This window comes from Cygnus olor, chromosome 2, assembly GCF_009769625.2.
Source record: "Cygnus olor isolate bCygOlo1 chromosome 2, bCygOlo1.pri.v2, whole genome shotgun sequence".
NCBI classification, from domain to species: domain Eukaryota; kingdom Metazoa; phylum Chordata; class Aves; order Anseriformes; family Anatidae; genus Cygnus; species Cygnus olor.
Genome location: NC_049170.1, coordinates 31,408,753 through 31,427,797, shown reverse-complemented (window position 1 = coordinate 31,427,797; position 19,045 = coordinate 31,408,753). Strand labels below are relative to the sequence as shown.

Sequence of the window (19,045 nt, the reverse complement as noted above, 5' to 3'; positions counted from 1 at the left end):
TGAAATAATACATTTAAAATACAAAAATGCTCTAGGCAATGTGCAAAACTAAAAAAGACGAGTTTGGTGAATGAGCATAGTGAGAGGCTATGAATATGGACATTTTGTGCTAAGGAGCCTAGAGGAGATGCTTTTATGCATGGTGATCCAGAAATACATACTTGTAGGAGACAGGGACAGGACACCAGGGAGAGAATATTCCCCTAAAACAAGCAGTTTCTCCAGCAGTGTTCCACACAGTTGATCAAAGCTGCATAATTTAAAACATCTAGAGGCAACTTTAAATTATTCACTATAATTTTTTTTAAGCCATCTTGGCATATAGCAGGCAGCCTTTGTGTTACTAGGGGTTTCCTGCAAGATCCGCAAACTTCTGCATCCTCACGGAACGGGCAAGTTTTTCTGAGGGGCGCCCTGGCAAGGAGGGGAAGGGACTTCGCATGGCAGGAGCCACAGAGGCTCCTTCTGTCCCTTAGTGCCAGGGACATGAGGCCAAAGTGCCCGTCGTGGTTCCCGGGCTTTGGGATGCCCTCAGAGCCCGAGGAGGGCTCCCAGCACCCAGCACCCAGGACCCAGCACCCAGCATCCAGCCCCTCCTCTGCTCGCTGCCCGCTCCCATTGGGAAGAGGTCTTCGCAGGCTGCTGTAGGGATCCCGCCCCTTTTGTGGCTTTTCATTCTGAAGCTCTCCACAACCTTACACCTGAACGGATGCCAAGCCTCTCTGAATATATAAGGGAAACGTCCAAGAGCGACTGCAGAGTTCCCGAGAAGCAGCAGCAGAGAAACCTTTCACCGGGCTCCCTCGGAGACCGCCCCAGCCATGCTGCTCCCTGCCGTTCACTTCTCCGCCTTGCTCCTCGCTTGCATCTTCGCCAAAAGCTTCTCGGCTTTCAAGAACGATGCCACCGAGATCCTTTACTCGCACGTCGTCAAACCCGCTCCGGCGAGCCCCGGCAGCAACAGCACGCTGAACCAGGCCCGGAACGGCGGCCGGCACTACGCGGGCACGGCGCCCGAGCGCGGCAGTGAGTATCCGTCCGTCCGTCCGTCCGTCCGTCCACCCGCCGACCCCTCTCCTGCGGGGTGCTGCGGGGGGGAGAGGTGCCGGGGGTGAAGGACGATGCCGGGGGGACGCTGCCGGCTCTCCTCCTTCCCCCGGCTGTCCCGGGGGAGGGAGGGGATGGGAAGCGCCCCCCGGCCCGGCTCGCCCTCCCTCAGCGGGCTGTGGGGGCTGTCGGGGCTGCTCTCAGGCGCAGGACGGCCAAACCTCCCATTTCTCTTCCCGCTCTTTGGTTTTGCTTCCTGCTGGAGCGCCTACCTGCTTTACACCTCCAGCGGGAGTAAACAAATGAGCTCGGCATTTACCTGGGAGCCCTGCTCTGACTTGCCTCCCGTAGTTTCCTCCTGGGTTTTGTGTACGTGTGTCAGATGCGCGGGGAGCTGGGAACCTCCCGCTGACTTTATCTGCTCCTTCCCTGATCGCCTCCCTAAAATGAAAGAAATCCAAACAGACACCCGACCCACCCACAGCGAGACGATAAAAATAGAGTCGGCCCTGGAAAGGGAGGGCACGAAGCGGCCCCCACAGCGCGGAGCCACGCCAGGTGCCGAGGGAAGGGCCCCCACGCGTCCCCTCACGGCCAGGTGGCCGGGGCAGCCAGCAGCTATTCCCTGTCACCGAGCTGTCACTGGAGAAAAGCTGAGCCAGGAAAGACGTAAAAACCGGGGAGACAAACTCGGATCCGCCACCGGCTGCTCCCAGGTACATTCCTGAGCGCAGCTGCAGGAAGGGAAACTTGAATTTCATCCGCAAGTCAGGCGGGATCAGCCCCTCAGGTCGCCCCGCAGATCTGCCCACCCTGAGGCGCAGGGGACAGGCGAGTGGCCATGTCCCCTTTCCCAACTGGCTTCCCAAAAGTCAACAGAAGCAGCCCGCAGCTGTGATATGTAGATGGACCTTCAAAGCCTCTCATGATTCACTCTGAAATGTTTCTGGTAATTACTTATATTTTAAAGGCGTTAGTTAATTGCATTGTGTGTAGAATCTGCGTCGTAATTGTCCTGCAGAAAGAGGGAGAGCATAGCCAGTAAAGACTGCTTATTAAAATTAAGCACGCTGTGGGCGTTTATTTCAAAGTGTAATTACTGAAATAAACAGTTGTGTTTATTGCAGGGTGCAGAGCTGCACATACAGACGGGTACAAACATGCCTGTATTAGAAGCTCTGCATTTTCATTCTATGTCAGTTGCCCGAGAGAATTTGCAGGATCCTCTATGTTACACATAGCGTAGAGATTACTACAACCAGACAGATGCCTTCTGCTCTGAAGGCAGAACAGCCACTCAGAAATTGCTACTGCTAGTCATTCAAACTGTATGCAGAACACCATTCCCTGGCAACTTGAGCTGTTATCACTTCCACAGTGTCTGTGTTCAGAGCATCAGTGCTCATGGACGACTCAGTCTGCTGTAACCGTGGAAGGACAAGAAACATACTATTTAAAATTAATTCAAAGGCATATAAACAGTTTCCAAAGCACTGTTTTCCCCCTTGCTAATGATCCAACATAATTGTTGTAAACATCACAGAGCAAGTTCCCTAGACCGAGAACAAGCAGGAAACATTTCTTCCCTTGGGGCATTTTGTCTCTTCTGAAAGGTATGTCCCTGTGAAGAAGGACAGAGAATAAAAGTGCCTCTTCTCGCACAACTGCCGAAGTGCGTATCCTTATGATTCCTTTATGCTGTACCCAGAGATACCATCAGTGCTTGAGGCCCTTGTGTTGGGGGACACAACAGTAAAAAGATGTCACGTAAAGATTACAGCCTCCTTTAACTCCTGCACAATGCAGATTGTTAATGTGAAAATGTCTGGTTAAGGAGATGTTTGCATTCCGAATCTCAGTGTCTGTCATTCTGTGCACTCTGCAGATCGGGTTCAAGTTGGCTGCCGGGAGCTGAGATCCACCAAATACATTTCAGACGGCCAGTGCACCAGCATCAACCCCCTGAAGGAGCTGGTGTGTGCTGGTGAATGCCTCCCTTTGCCGCTGCTCCCTAACTGGATTGGAGGAGGGTACGGAACCAAGTACTGGAGCAGGCGGAGCTCGCAGGAGTGGAGATGCGTCAACGACAAAACTCGCACCCAGAGGATCCAGCTGCAGTGCCAGGATGGAAGTATAAGAACCTACAAAATAACTGTGGTCACGGCCTGCAAGTGCAAGCGCTACACCAGGCAGCACAATGAGTCCAGCCACAACTTTGAGGGAACCTCTCAAGCAAAGCCCATCCAGCATCACAAAGAGAGAAAAAGAGCCAGTAAATCCAGCAAACACAGTACAAGTTAGAAGTCAGACATTCTCTCCTTTCTCATCTCCTCCTCCTCCTGCCAAAACTGAGCTCACCTGTAACCATTTGCTTTACAGTTCTGACTGCTTAAAGACAAGTCTGCCATTGCTGTGCTCTCAGCTGACGCTGCACGCTTATTGCTTTGACCAAAACCAAAAGGGGCATTCTCAGCATATGGACGATTTGGGTGATTTTCCAAGTGCTCAAGATGGGGAATAATACAAGCCTTCCAAACCCACACTTTAAACTTTGACATTTTCTCCCGCCATGGAGGCATAGAAAAGTTGCCACACATATTCACTGAAGTCTATTTTGTAAAAAGATGCTTTGTTGTGTGTTTTCGTGAGAACAGTTAATTATCACGTCTGTTGCCTTCTCTATCATGTTTTATGAACTTCTGACAACAGCTTAAAATACAACACCTAGTATCTGCTTTCAGATTCATTCTAAAAAAAATGCCTTGCATGCTCATCTTTCTTTTATCTCAGTATACCAAAAATTAAAATATGCATGGCAGCAATCAAAAAGTAAAGCTGAACAAACTATTTATTTGTTGTTGTAATTATTTAATGAGCTTTTATGTGTGTTATTTCCTTCCAAAATGTTCCTATGTTTATAGCTTTTCTCATGTATCAAAGTATTTTCCTATGATTTGTGGCTGGATTAGAACATACATTTTGTAGATAATGTAAAATAGACGTTTTAGCATTCTTGGTTTATATATTTTCATTTTGAACATTCATAGACTTAGATTTATTTTGAAGTAGCAAATTAAAAATTGTTGTTTTTTTTTTCATTCTCCACTCTGTATTATTTTTGTTTAAAAGTGTGCAATCAAAACAGATATGACTTCCTTTCAAATTCATTGGTTTCTTTTTTTTTTTTTTGTACAAAAATAAATACTGCTAAGAAACTGTATTGTCTGGCTGTATGTATGAAAATATACACATTTTAATCAGTCACAACATTTACTCTTAAAAAGTGGGAGAACATCTGCTCAGAAAAAAATCTATTCATGACATTTAATATAAAAATAATATTTCTGTAGATTCTTTTTGGATGTAAAAATCATTCACGACTGAACAGATGGTGCTTATTAAGAGTCCAAACTAGGTTCATATTTAACAATTCTCAAGTTGTACACTGCAGAAGAAATGTGTATTTGGGAAGTTTTACAAGCTAGTAAAACACCACATTTTTTTACACTAAGGATGATGATCAAGTCAAAGACAAATGGTAAAAATAACAGTCAGAAAAAAATCTTTCCCATGCAGCCAATACAGTCTTGCACATTGTCCACAGATCATTACAGGACATGTCAGGAAATATATAGAAAACAACCTACTTTTCAACACATAGTCCGTGAATCATCTGGTCTTAATCTTTCAAACTATATTGAGGTAATACGGGCAAGATTTCATCACAGGACACTGCTGTTCAATAAATGATTAACTTTTACACCCTGTTTGCACCCAAAGATAAGACGACAACAGAGAGTAATGAAAAGTCTTGCCTAATAATAAGGTGTCACATGAGCTCCCTTTAACCTTCTCATTGTTTTCTCATTCAATCTTGCATTTTAATTTCAAAGGATTCATCACGAAGTTCTTAGCTCAGATCTTCCTTGGTTGTAAATAGAAACTGTTTGAAAATCATTGCTGCTGCTTGACTTATTGGATCCTGACTTTTAACGACAAAATTTAATGACTTTTCCTCAAAGCTACTTTAAAGAATTCTCTTAAAAATCTGCTACTTGTGCAAAGATACAAACTTTTTTTCATTTAAAGGTATATACAGGGTGGTATGATTAAAAAAATGCATCAATGACCTAGTTGCTTCAAGTTTTGTCTATGATCGTGAGACTATAAGAGCGATGAGATCAGAGACCATTTATAAATAAAATCTCTGATCTTAAAGGATTCTTCTTTTTAAGCCTAAGATGATAGAAGATGAATAAAAGAATTAGCAGGGAGAGAGGTGATGTGACATTGCAAATCAAGCCAGCAGACCTACAGAGTTCAAAGTTTTTGATTTGAACACACATTATAGTCTCATTCAATCTCTTTTACAAGGGAAGGACTATTCCCAAATACCAAAAATTACATCAATTTTTAAATCCTCTGGCTAATTCTTCAAGATGATAAAGCAAAAGAGACTGAGATAATAGACCAAAAATTTACCATAATTCTTTTAAAAGACAATGGTCACTGCATCAGTAAGGTTGCCCTGCCTGTTTTGTGTTTGAGTGCTAGAAGAATAGTGAAAACAGGCACACATCTTGCTCATGACCCTTCTATAGTCAGTGAAGTTTGACCGTAGGAACAACGTGCATATTTAATAAGAGATTGCACTTAGCAATAGCGATAGTAACTCTTTCCTAGTTTGTCTTTGCACACAGGAACACCTGAAGGGGAATAAACTGACACACTTCCATTAAGATGACTTCATGGAAATTTGCTGAAGATGCAACAGAAAGACCATAGGGCCCATCTCAAGACTGGTATATTTGAATAAACAAGAGAAGCCAGTAGAAGCTTTATCCATCAGCAGTGACTTAACTTTGAAGTGCCACCTGAGGTACCTAGGGTCTCGTCTTTGGGCAGGACTTCAGATTTTTGCACGAGAGATCGGCAGGAAAGTAGTGTCAGAAAGAGGCTCATCCTGATGAATTTTCTTAAGGTATCTTGTCATTCATCTCCTAGCTCTGAATGCTTCCACCTGGCCTATACAACCTGCTTTCTATTTCACCCTGTTACTTGCAAGACTCACAGGGGTCTGTCCAAGGATCCAGACAAAAGGCATTATACAAGTACATCCAGCTAGCTTTTTCTATATGGAGAGTCCCCAAACGTAAAGTTGTTGTGGGTAGAATATGGGCCATCGTTCTTGTATCTACAGCAAAGGATACTGACAAAGCTTTAATGAAAAAAATAGTACTGTTTAAACTGAAATAATTTAACATATGGTACATCTTCTAATGCTTGTTTCAGTGTTAACAAGGGAAGACATACATGCTATAATTTTCTTAGTTTTCACCTGAAATATTAAGTCAAATAGCTGCAATAAGCATGTGAATATTCTGAAAAAGTACAACGTAGAGGCTGATAAGTAGTTTTTACAGAGATTAGATCACCAAATAGTCTAGATTTATTACAATAAGAGTATAGAGACTTTCTCAGTAATATCCTATCTTATAAACAGACACTAAGTCCAGGGGATTCTTAAAAAAGCATTTCCTTATAGTCGTAGATTGAGCTCAATTTCATTGCCTCATTTTCAACAAGGAAATAAATACCTGTGTCACCCTTCTTGGTAGCTGGACAATCAGTCAAAACGAAGGAAGATAATCTCCACTTGCACAAAATGTCACTTTTCTGCAACTCAAGCTTTGAGAAAAGAAGCAGATTTTTTGTATATTTAAAGTTAAACATCTTAGAAAGAACCTAATAATTTTGTAAGTTGTTGCACTTGCTTCAGAAAACTACAAGTGAATAAATTAGAAATAATTTGTTAATTTGCCATCATTATTTCATTACTTTCCAGTTGATGAAAACTGCCCCCAGCTAAAGGGTAAACTGTTTCATAATGAATGGAAGTCAATTTTCCTTAGACACCACTAGATAGAAACTTGGCCAGATGCTGATTGTTTTGATAGCATGGTAGCATTCAGAGGCACACTGCATGGAGGCAGTCAGTACTAGATAGCACGAGTCATTAAGGCTTTATCAATTGCGGAAGTCAGAAGGGCCTGACACTAGCAGTCTAGACAAGAAAGGCCCTTTGAGAAGTTTATTTATTCAGTTTTTTTTAGCAACAGTAACAAATCTGTTGCTCCCTCCTTTCTAGCAGCCTTGGAATCGAAAATGCCCGATCCAAGTTCAGTCATTTGGACATAAAGCAGACATTTGAATAACATCCTTCAAAACACCCAACAGATTTCTGCTAGTAAATCACTGCAGTCCTCCTAACCTTGACCTTTATATCCTTCCTGGAGAAGTCTAGCATTAATCAAGAAAGGGCTGTTCAACACATTCCACTGTGGGAGTCTTGTTGCTACAGTATTAACCTGGAGGTGTTCAGTGGAAAATTATAAGGAATCCTTAGTGTTGGAAGGTATCCTATTCTCATGATGCGTTTCCTTTCCCTTAGGCCAGGCAAGGGGCTTTGATTTTAACTTCATTGACATACATATAAACATATCTCTGGGCTAAAACTGAAATTTCTCTAGAGATTTATGAGTTAAGCAGACATTCTGTCACTGGTTTTGTTAATTTTGCCTGAACGCTTCCCCCAGCCCAACAGAAAGCCTGTCCATGCATCTTTCTGAAAGGCACCCAGACTTTCAGCTCACTTGTCAAATGAGTTATGTGGACTGAAACACCAGAAAAATGTGATTTACAAGTAACTTGCCTACCACCCAGTTAATATTCAAACACCCACCTTCCTCAGTACTCCAGTGACACGTAAACACTCTTCATTGTTAATGCTACTCAAACTAGATGCCATAACAATAACTAGTGTCTACTCATCAGTGAAAAAATATTTACAAACATTGGATTGTAACTCCATTTTGGGGGTTGTTTTTTCCTAACTCACTTAGGTTTGACGACATATTACAGTGAACGAGGTAACGTTACATTACTTAGCTGGGATTCAGGCTGTCTTAATGCCTCTGCAGAAAAACAAAGAAATACAGAGGACCTCTTAATATAAATGGAAACCAGGGCTTTACTATGGCTAGTTGTGGAATAGGGTACTTCATGAACATAAAGGAAAACAAACAAAAAAATCAGATCTCTGGAAAAAAGGCCTAAATCAGAATATACTGTAAAAATAATATGGTTCTGTTTACTAAACCTCAAAGATGACACTTGTTGAAAAGTGGTATTTGTTACCATCTACTTAATATTAAGTAAAAAAACAATAAATCACTTAAAAATGTTTTGTTGAGTATTTTATTTCTTGTCCCCTGCTCTGTTTTAGGAGTTGTATAATAATGTACTAATGTCTCGTTTAAATCCATAGCTGTTTTGAACTACATTTGTCACAGCACACTTGTATTTTGATATAGAAATATTTTAAATCTCTTTTTGGAATGACTGGATGCATTATTTTTTAATTTTGACTACTCAGAGGAATAGTCATGCTACGACTTGACCTAGGAGTTCCACATTTGATTTGTTTTGTTAGCCTTGGTGAGAAGTTACTTAGTAAGGAAAAGAAACATAGTAAAAGCATAATCCAGCCTGTGAAATGTGATGCTTTAGTGGGCTAAGGAAGAGCCAACCAGGCACATTCATTACAGTTCTTTTATATAAAATAGCGGAGAGTTGAGGGAGGGCCTAAGGAGAAATGGAAGTACAAGTCTAGCCCTACCACATGAACGGGCACTGAGAAGTGGTGGGGCTATGTAGAGCTTTAAAACAGACTCTGTAGCACAAAGACTGTTTTAATTGCAGCTGAAGCAAGTTTAAACATCTGTTGCTTGTTAGATTATTACTTTATTTATTTACTTATTTACTTATTCATTTATTTTTGGGATGGGTTGAAGAAAGCTCTTTTAGACTCCCTATGGCCATTAAGCTGGGATGAAGAACAGAGGTCTGACTGTTTCTAAAATGTAAAGCTGCAAAAAAATTGGCCTGCTGAAGCCTTTGCTTTTGTACATCTTTATTGCAGTTTTTAGGACGGTAGCCAGGGCAGATTGTATGGAACAGGTTGTGCCCCTGCACTGCAACTTTTGTTTTCAGATACTGAAATGTCTGAATCTGGGTGTGTTTAGAAGAGGTGAAAGGAGAGAAAATGGTTCAAAGATGGAACAAAATTATGTGGAGGACAATATGTGTTGCATGTCCTTCCTTTTCTTCTGCTCATTGCAACTTTTCAGAAGACTACAAAAGACTTTTGTCTGCAGATTGCCAAGCTCAACATTAGCCAATGCACAAGCTACCGTTGGGATTTAACAGACTGCCAAGCCTAAATTCACATGACTGTCCCTGTGTCTTCTCCTACCATGCAAAGGAAAGACATCTCACTGCATTGGTCATACCTTCTGGAGTGTGACTACAGCCTCCTCTTTCTGAAAGAACAATACTGCCTCAATTACCTACTTTATACTTCTTAGAAAGTTATCAGTCTGCCACACAACTGAACTCCTTGCTGAGGAATTTTGATCAAAATCCTGTTCACAACATAGATAAAGTCTACCAGTAAAAGCATTCTCTCTCGGCGTTACCATGATACTGTTACAGGAATCTGATTTTATCAATAAGACTGTCCCTGCCCATGGCAGCAGGGGAGTGGAATTAGATGATCTTTAAGGTCCTTTCCAGCCCAAGACATTCTGTGATTCTAAGATTAAAGGTAGTGAGTTACCCCTTAAACCTCTTTTAGGTGTTCTGAAACTAATGTCCCCTTACTTGCTCTTGAGCTTTTTGTAATCAGTTATGAATCTTGAAACTTCTGCAAAAGGAAAATGTTTGCAACATCCTTTAACAAGCATTGAGTAAATATTAATATAGGGTTTCATTTTTTATTTCCTTAATTAAATACTTTTCTGTATACTTTTATATAGAAGTCTTCATCAGACAGACCACTCAAGGTGCTGTCTGAATCTTAACTTATGAACGTAGTACACTGTGGTACTCTTTATTCAAATACTGGAGCCCCTTACAAATCTTCCTGCTACTGCCCTCTACTTTGAAATTTCTAGCTGTAGTAAAAATCTAAGTTCTCTTTCTCATGTAGTCTCAATGACCAAACTACTCTTTCCAGTAGTTAGGTTACCTATTCCACAATTCCACTCTGATAAAGGAAAAAAAAAAAGGATTAATTAGGACCACCTTTTCTATCTTTTTGGCTCAGTGGCCATCCTATTAATGTGTAGATATACCTGAAGGAAGGGTGCAAAGAGCCAGGCTCATTTCAGTGGTGCCCAGTGCCAGAACAAGAGGCAATGGGCACAAACTGAAACACAGGAGGTTTTCTCTGAGTATCAGGAAGTGCTTCTTTATTGTGAGATTGACTGGAATCAATTGGCTGGAATAACTTTCTTCATAGTAGCTGGTATGATGCTGTGTTCTGGATTTTTGGATTTTTATTTTTTCCCCCCTTTCTTATAAAACTGTCTTTATCTTGTTCTTGCACTTTCATCCTTTTCAATCCACTTCCCCCTCTCACTGGGGAGGAGTGAGTGGCTGTGTGGTACACAGCTGCCTGCTGGGTTAAACCACAACACTAAGCACTGGCACAAGCTGCCCTGAGAGGTTGTGGAGTTTCCCTCTTTGGGATATTCAAAAGCCACCTGGACGTGGTCCTGGGCAGCCTGCTGTGGGTGGCCCTGCTTGAGCAGGGGCTTGGACAAGGTGACCTCAGGAGGTCCCTTCCAACCTCAACCATTCTGTGATTCTGTGATCTAAGCAACCATTCTGCAGTGACTTAGTCCATTTCCTTAAGTTTTCATTGCTGAAGAGAAGTGAATGCATGTGGAAACAATTGTACAGGTACAGGTAACTGTCAAGAAGAATTTTTAAAAGTAAAATGAGTAGGACTGGATTACTCAGAAAAGCTGACAGTATACATAGCATTCTTCATTAAGTAACTGGTTTGCATCCAGCTAGATTAGCATGCTGGAAAATGGTTAACCTTTGATGGTTGCTCAGCGGTGTATGTTAAACAGGTTCAGCCTATGTAACTGCTGGATGACAGATAGCCACATTGCTGCAGCTAGGAAAATTCTGACACCGTGATCTTTTTAAAAAAATGGCAAGGATCTAAGGGTTGCCCCTTTCCAATCTGCCATTTTCGTGCTAGAACTGGACAAGCCAGCAAAGGATGAGGAAAAGGATTAGGACAGGACTACTGTTAATGCTGCATTTTTCAGTTTTTAGGGACTACCATCCTGCAGTTTTTGCTTGCTATAAAATAACTGTTTACAAAGAGAAAAAAGATTCACTCACCTTTCCACAAGGCAGGCTGTAATTTAAGGCACTTCCCTTAAAACATGCCAAAGAGGTTGGAACATAACCCTAAAAAGTCAAAAGGAGAAAAATGAAAAAGCTCCACATGACTGCTTTGCCTAACGTGTACAATACAAACCCACTATCAGGGCAGTCCGTTTTTTGTGTTATGTAGTATCTTGTCTTTCCTGCTGGAATTTCAGTCCCTGACAGTATAGCTAGGACCAAACACTCCATGGAGATAACATAGAACACTGTAAAGCAATAAAACACAGCGTGACACACCGAAATTCAAACAAAGACTTAGAGCAATGAAAATCCCAGCTCTCTAATGTTCCTCTACATCATCCCTGATCACTGGCATTTGTGGCTTAATGCCACGTATTTAACCAGCTACATAGACTCTCTCTGCTGTGAATTGATTTGGGAAAAGGAAACTGCCATTTGTCTTTGCTCAGAGGTAACTGTTTCTCTACTCATGACTGAAAGAAAGACTGTCAAAAAAAAACAAAAACAAAGAAAACACGACTGGTTTTAGTGAGATGATAAGGCACTGTCCTAATAACTTGTGCCTGTTCTTGAATCAAAGTGACAGTGGAAAACAATCTGAGGGATTTCTGTCCCTCAACTTCCACATCTTCACCTTTTTTAGGGTCACCATACAATGCACTCAGACAGTCTAATGCCCTAATACGTAATTCCTATAAATTATTACAAGAAATGCTAACTTTGAAGCTGAGCAGATAGGCCTCCCCAACCTTGGTATTACTTGACATCTGACCAAAGTACCTGGAAGCCATGGAGATGCTCCTGGAGCAAACATTTCTAATGAAAAATTATGAGGCTTCCACCTCATCATCTGCTTGCCACAGCACTCCCCAAAGCAGTAGACTTTCTTGAAGTCCTTTAATTGTTCTGAATTTCACAAAAACTGTTGCAGTCAGAGACTCTCACTCTCATGAATTATTGGATTAGATACTACGGGGTAATTCGCTTCTGTTTAAATTTTTTTACTTTGCATACACAAAGTACTTATTAGCTCTTGAACTGACTTGCCATATCCCAAAGAAATAGCCTAAAGGATTACTGAGTAGAGAAGGGATAAACACTCTGGTGAAAATATAAAATTTTATGCTGAAGCTTTAAAATGTGTCTAACATCAAATAAAATTTATGCCATTTTTTTTTCTCTAGCACAAGTAATACAAAGGTGGAACTCGATATATGCTTTTCAACAGTCTCCTACAATGAAATGCAAGTATGGAAACACTCTGTTGTGTGCAGAGATCACATTTTCTTTACATTTATAACATTTATAACATTCATATTTTCTATTTATGCTTCAACGATTAATAAACTAAAAAATCATGGAGCACTTCCACCTCATCAACTAAAATTTAGAGCTTGTTACACCATTTTGTCAAAAATCAAAAGCACGTATCAAAAATACTTTGCAGACTGGGATATGAAAGCAATAGCACTTATAACTCCTGTTAGGGATCTGGCCTATAGGTGATTCTATGTACACTACATATTAGGCCTGTAAGCACGCTTTGATATTTGATAGTCAACTATTTGCATCGTCTAAGTAATGCACGTGCATAACTCCCTTGCTGAATAGATGATTTGATCTCAATTCCACATAGCAATAGGAGCAAACCAAAAGAACTACAGTTAATGTAAATATTCTGTCTATCTATAGTTTCCTTCATCAAAGAATCTCAAAGCAAGAAATAACCCTTTAAAATCATATTTGGCAATCATATTTATAAAAATACATATGTAGGAATATGCTAATAAGAATAAGGTAAGATTTCCCCAAAGCTGTTAATTATGATTTGTAGGGAAAATAGTTTCGTCTTTTTCAACATTTGACTGTCTATTGTACTGCCCGAAGCCGTATGTTCCCATATGACATTATACAGACTTGGGAACCACTGTCACCACAGAGCAAGTACTCAGACAGCTGCTGTGAAATGAAAACTAAAACAGTGAAGGAGCAAGTCAATCCAAAAGTACTACCTGGAAGGTTGACTGCAACAATCAAAAAATTGTGAAGAGAATAAAAGACAACTTTTACCTTGTTTTTTTATTTTTTCTAGTGATCTATCAGAACTGAAATAAAATATCTGAAAACAAAACGACTGTCCAGACTCTATACTTTCCTTTTTTTTCATATACAGATGTAGAAATGATGATGAAGCCACAACCCTTTAAGATCTAGTGTAAAGTGCTACAGATAGCAATAGACATGCATGATAAAACCAGACACACTGTCACTTCTTTCTAATCTTTCTCTAATCTCTTCAGATATGCAAAGAACATGTGTTTTTCTTTGTCAACAGTGTAAACAGTCCCAGACAGTTACTGGTAACTAAAAGAAAGCTAAGACTGCTATCTTATTTGAACAGAAGAGCTCTCCAGAGAGAACTGATGTTCCACTTGCTTACAGTTCTGAATTTGTATTTTATGGCACGCCACCACTAAGGTAATAACTGTTATATATCTGGATAAAATCAGTGAAATACAATTGGGCAAACACAAAGTTCTGGCTAAAATCTTGCATCACTCACTGCTCAGAATGCTGCAGATATCACATTAGCTGCAAGAATGGGTCTCAGACTTTAAGTATTTTTAGTTTTATGATGTCTTTTATAAATATTGCACTTCCATAGTAGTTTTATGATTTTGTATTTTTTTAATAATTTTGCTTTTACAATTCACTTTAATCTGCCAATCATTCCTTGACTGCATGCCCTTCCCTTGAAACATAGAATAGCAAACCTTGGTGCAACTGAAAGTGAGTTCATCTTAGCTTGCCTGCGTTAAAATACTTCAAGAGCTTAGAAATGACTGTGAAAAAGAGAGAGATGATTTCTCAGTTAATTTATACCACATCTACAGAGGACTCAATTGCAATTTTTATTTAAGAACTTGAACTCCTTTACTGATTTCTTACAAAAAAAACCTCTCAGTATGAATCATAGAATCATAGAATGGCCTGGCTTAAAAGGGACCTCAAAGATGATCTACTTCCAATGCCCCTGCCATAGGAAGGGATGCTACCCACTAGATCAGGTTGCCCAGGGCCTCATCTTACTTGGTCTCGAACACCTCCAGGGACGGGGCATTCACAACCTCTCTGGGCAACCTGTTCCAGTGCCTCACCACCCTCTGAGTGAAAAGTTTCCCCCTAAATCATTTCTATCACTTCAGTAACTGAACTTAATTAATTCCCCAACATTTATGTTTTCAAGTGAACTTGACTTCTGTAATTTGATTGCTTCTTCTTTCTTCAGTGAAAAGGGGGGAAAAAAACCTTTTATTTTTAAGTATATGATTGGCATATTTACTGCATAATTGCAAACTACCACTGTGTTTTCAGATGTTATACCCCTGCACAGAAATGATGGATTAACTTGCTCTTTACTTGCTTTGAGGCAAAAATGTTGCCTTCATTCCTCTTTATCCAATAGAAGACACGTAAAATTGTTCTCTCAGTATCCGTGAATTTACTTTTTATCCCACTTCAAATACTTATATATGAGCCTGCATTGGACACAGTAACCAAATGATCAGAATAATTCAACAAAAATGTAAAATGGAATGGAACAGAAGCAAATTATGTAATCACAAAATGCCTTTGTGTTCCATAGCATGTTACTATCAAACGAATATTAAAAAGATGTAAAAACTAAAATCCTAATTTTCTTAACTTGTGCTAAGATACAGCATGAATTGATAAGAATTTTAAATGAACTCTTCCTTCTTAGTCACTGCCTACGAGAACAGAAAATTAAAGGTGAAATAGCAGTAACCAAGACCACGGGAATCTACACTGAAGGGCTTCCTGAAGAACTGATAGGTGCTGCCAGCTCAAGACTAGAGCAGAGATATCTGATCACAAACTGATCTGAGGTACCTTTCAGACCAAAACTTGCAAACCATCATCCAATGCACTAGTATATTTAGCATTTCATTCTCCTTCACTTTAGACATTACACCTAATGGACCCCGAATCTCTGTCATAACTATTCCTGAGCCACCGCAGATAAATAAGGGTGGCTTGTTACTACTAGACTAGTTCCATCGTGTGAAAATTTGAAAAGTAGAAGCAGAGGGGTTTCAGCCTTAACAAGCTACCTAAGAAATTAAAAATATACATGTTTAAAAATGCACATATAAACCCTTGCCCTGTGCAAAATTCCTGTAAAATGTCAGGCAAATCAGTTATTCACAGAACTACAGGAGTAGATTTCCTGCCCCTCTATAACTATATCGTAGTTCAGTACTTAAAAGCCATAGAAAATTTCATTTAGCATTTCTAGGCTCTTCTTTACACCTCAGAGAGAGGTACAAACAAACGTCTTTTGACTTCATAAGGACTTTGAAAAGCATGAAAACTTCTGAAGCATCTGAAGCCCAACTACATCCAAAAGCAGCTTCAAAGTGCTGCTTGGCTGGATCACCAAATCTTTTTCTTTAATATACAACATATTTGATGGCAATGAGGTGCGTGACTATCAAAGTTATTATCAAATATAGTTTCCTCAGGACAGATCAAGCCTCATCCACCTAACATAATAAGAAAAATGGGCTTCAGAACAAAAACAGAACCATTTTTTCCATGTGATCCTCTTTCCTGAATTTCTCTTAACTTTTTAACCTTCATAGAAGTAATTAATATGCATGAAAGAAACAAAGTGGGGAAACACTATGTGGGCAAGGGAAGGTACAACAGACTGTTGGAATAGAGGAAGAAGTGCAAAATCATGTCAAGAAGGGAAGTTTTTCTGAAGGGACTCTGTGTGTTCGGGAAAGCCTTACTTACTCCTCACAGTGGGAGGAGTCACAGGAACAAAACAGACCATATTTTGCTGCTTATAATAATGCAAACATGAAGAAAAGTCTGGAAAATGGGCTAGGCTTGACTAGATTAATGACTGTGCTCTTCATGAATTGAATTATGAACACCTGAATCAGAAATTCAGAATATCTGATCTAATGAAAAAAAGGAAAAAGTGAATGTGGCAGAACAACCTGCCATGGATGTGCTTGTATGGAACAGCTGCAAGGAAATAAGTCAAAATAATATAACTTATGTGATCCAAGATCAGCATAAATGCTGGAGGAGCCTACCTTAAGAAGAAAATTTCATTTTGGGCATCTGATAACAAAGAAGTGACACTGAATGCACAGCAATCTGCACAGAGGAAAGAGTCAAGGCAAATTTGGAAGTCCTGGAAAGAGACAACAGACAAACCTTATGTCATCACTCAGGAATTAGCTGTAGAGAATGACACTTTCAAAGAAAGGAAAATGTAAGACTCACTGAAAAGGAAAAGAAACAGGTGAACACGTTCCTTAGCCAACAGGTTTTCTAAAAAAAAATCCCATATGATTAGCAGTCCTGAAGACAACGAGACCAAAACTCGTCAGGAAGGCAGTTCAACTGCCAGCTAGCACTTTTAGTGATGAAGGGGCTCTTCATCCATTCCAGTTCTCCAGCCATCTGCATGGCTTCTGTCCTTTCCCTACTTTACACACCCATTTCCCTTCCCATCAGCCCATCTCCAGTCCCACTGCATGGCACTAGCTGGTGCGATTTCAGCCCCCTGCATGCAACGTGTGCGCGTCTCCACCGCACTGTGCAGTATTTCAGTACGGAAGGTCTGTGAGTTCTGCTTTTGGCAGGAGGATCACCTCGATTCCATCGAGTAACTGCTAACTACGGTGCCTCTGTGCTCCCACATGGTCATTTCACGCCCTAACACTGGCATAAACTTCCTTCTGTGCTGCTTTTGGGGTCTGACTGACTTCTCAGAGAAGTCTCCATGTTGGTTCTACTCAGTTTATTCTTAACAGGACTAGGAGACACCCGAGGGCTTTCTCTCCACGCACTGACAGTGGCCCTCCTGGGAGAGGCGAAAAGTCCCCTCTCCACAGCCCCCCGCCCAGACCCTGCCCCGCTCCCCCCCGCCCGCCGCAGGCGGGAGCAGCCCTGCCGCGGCTGCGCATGCGCCGGGCGCTTAAAGGGCCCGCAGTGGCCTCCCGCTGCCCCAGGGCCGGGGCGCCCCGCCCCCGGGGGCTGCCCGGTTCGCGCGTCTCTGCCGGGGGGGGGGGGGGGGGGCAGGAAGGGGAACAGGGGCGGGCGGGCGCGCGCAGTGGATTCTTTGGTTTGCGGACGCAGCGGGCAATTAAGTCAGGCGGGCGGGCGGCTGCGCGGTGCCGGCCGTGCCGTGGAGCGGTGCCGTGTCCGGGCCCCGCAGCGATGGAGCCGGTGTCGGCGGCGGTGTCAGCCGTGCTGCCGGCGGGCGGCAGCGGGGAGCGGCTGGGCGGCGCCACCCCCAAGCAATTCTGCGGCCTGCAGGGGCGGCCGCTCGTCAGCTACGCGGTGCGGGCGATGGAGAGGTAACGAGGCCGCGCCGCCACGCTCCCCCGGCCCCGCTCCCCCCGGCCCCGCCGCGGCCTTTTTGTGGTGACAGGGGAGCGAGGGATTCCAGCGAGGGGGTGTCTGAGCAGCCAGGGATCTTATAGGGCTGTTCTAAGTCTCAAAAAGGCTGTTCTGGGCGTGTGAGGGACAGTTAATGCAGTGTTGTCAAGTGTTAACGTAAGCCGTGTACCCGGTGTCACCTCAGGTAGGAGCGGGGTGTCAGCTGCACCGGCATGGTTGCAGTGACTTTCAGGAAAAAACATCAAACTTTAGGGTTTCAGGGAGGATAAATGGGGAAGAGAGCAAGGTGGTGAAAAGAAACGGCGTTGCCAACATCTCCTGAAGTTCTTAACTCGTGGAAACTTGCAGAACATCAAAAATTGGGCCTCTTTTTTTAATATTTTTTTTCCATTCCCACCCAGAGAGGCTTCCCTCAGGTCACTTGTTACTTTGTGAAAGAAATACTGCTTATTTTCTTTATTTAATTTTTCAACAGCAGCCAGTCACAAAGCTGAGCGCATCAGAAAGCAAAGCCTTCAATCTAGAGCTTGTCACAGCAGTAGCTTCTGCCAAAATGTCATGGAAATCTACAGAGAAGGAGAATAATATCCTCGCTCAGTGTATTGGAGACCTGGAAAAGAGAACAGTGAGGTTTGGGAAGGAAATGATATTCATAGGAAAATAAAACATTTATTAAAAACCTCATTTTTTTGCTGCCACTAAGCTCTGGGAAAATAGCAGTTCTTTGAGCAACGCTATTATATTTATGTCCTAAAGCTGCAAAAAATTAAAAGATTGAATTCAAACTGTACAGGCCAACCAGACGCGTGATCCAAACTTCATTGTGAGAGTAACAACCTAGTGCTTTCTCCTGGCTTGAGAAGTGTCATAACCAGTCCAGTTAATGACTGGAGCGTGATAACCAGTGCCAGTCCTCTCACAGGCAGAGCTTTCCACTATCTCTGTCCTGATTTAGTGTTGACTGGTATGTATGTGTATGGGGAGCTGTGAACAGATGTAATCTAACGCCTGGAGTGACTCATTTTCAACTTAAATCCTCAGACTCTGAAACTGCAAAGGAGGTACCTTTTTCTTACTCTGGGAACATGAGCACAGGAGCTGCACTTTGTCACCCATCTATTACCCAGAAGTGACATTTTCCGCGCTTAGCTTGTTACCTACTATCTTACGTCTGTTGTCTACCGGCTGTAATTTAATAAATCATTGACTTGTTAACCTGTAACAACTCCTATTGAACTTCTGGTTATCTCAGCTATTGCAGCTATTTTTAATTTTTTTTTTAATC

At 41.7% G+C, this 19,045-nt stretch overlaps 2 protein-coding genes and 1 long non-coding RNA gene across 8 annotated transcripts in view; 2 read left to right on the top strand and 1 right to left on the bottom strand.

Moving 5' to 3' along the window:
- SOSTDC1 (sclerostin domain containing 1) lies at positions 1-4,159 on the top strand. The gene is made up of 2 exons (XM_040549085.1): positions 1-1,026; positions 2,933-4,159. Exons 1-2 carry the CDS (start codon positions 822-824, stop codon positions 3,346-3,348), a joined length of 621 nt encoding a protein of 206 aa, XP_040405019.1. The 5' UTR covers positions 1-821; the 3' UTR covers positions 3,349-4,159.
- Positions 4,160-6,405: 2,246 nt separating this feature from the next.
- LOC121065922 lies at positions 6,406-17,253 on the bottom strand. Its single transcript, XR_005817392.1, has 4 exons — positions 16,639-17,253; positions 16,446-16,546; positions 11,308-11,376; positions 6,406-6,723 (listed from the first exon to the last, which is right to left on the bottom strand). It is a non-coding gene; the product is annotated as an uncharacterized LOC121065922 (long non-coding RNA).
- A 181-nt stretch (positions 17,254-17,434) lies between these two features.
- CRPPA (CDP-L-ribitol pyrophosphorylase A) overlaps positions 17,435-19,045 on the top strand; it is a 126,416-nt gene continuing 124,805 nt past the window's right edge. For 2 of the 6 annotated variants that reach the window (XR_005817025.1, XM_040548175.1), the window contains exon 1: positions 17,439-17,717. Coding sequence is in view for 4 of the 6 variants with exons in the window: in XM_040548175.1 (XP_040404109.1) it covers positions 17,578-17,717 (140 nt within the window). In the remaining 2 variants the exon portion in view is untranslated. The other 4 variants (XM_040548174.1, XM_040548172.1, XM_040548173.1 and 1 more) reach the window with 4 other exon arrangements.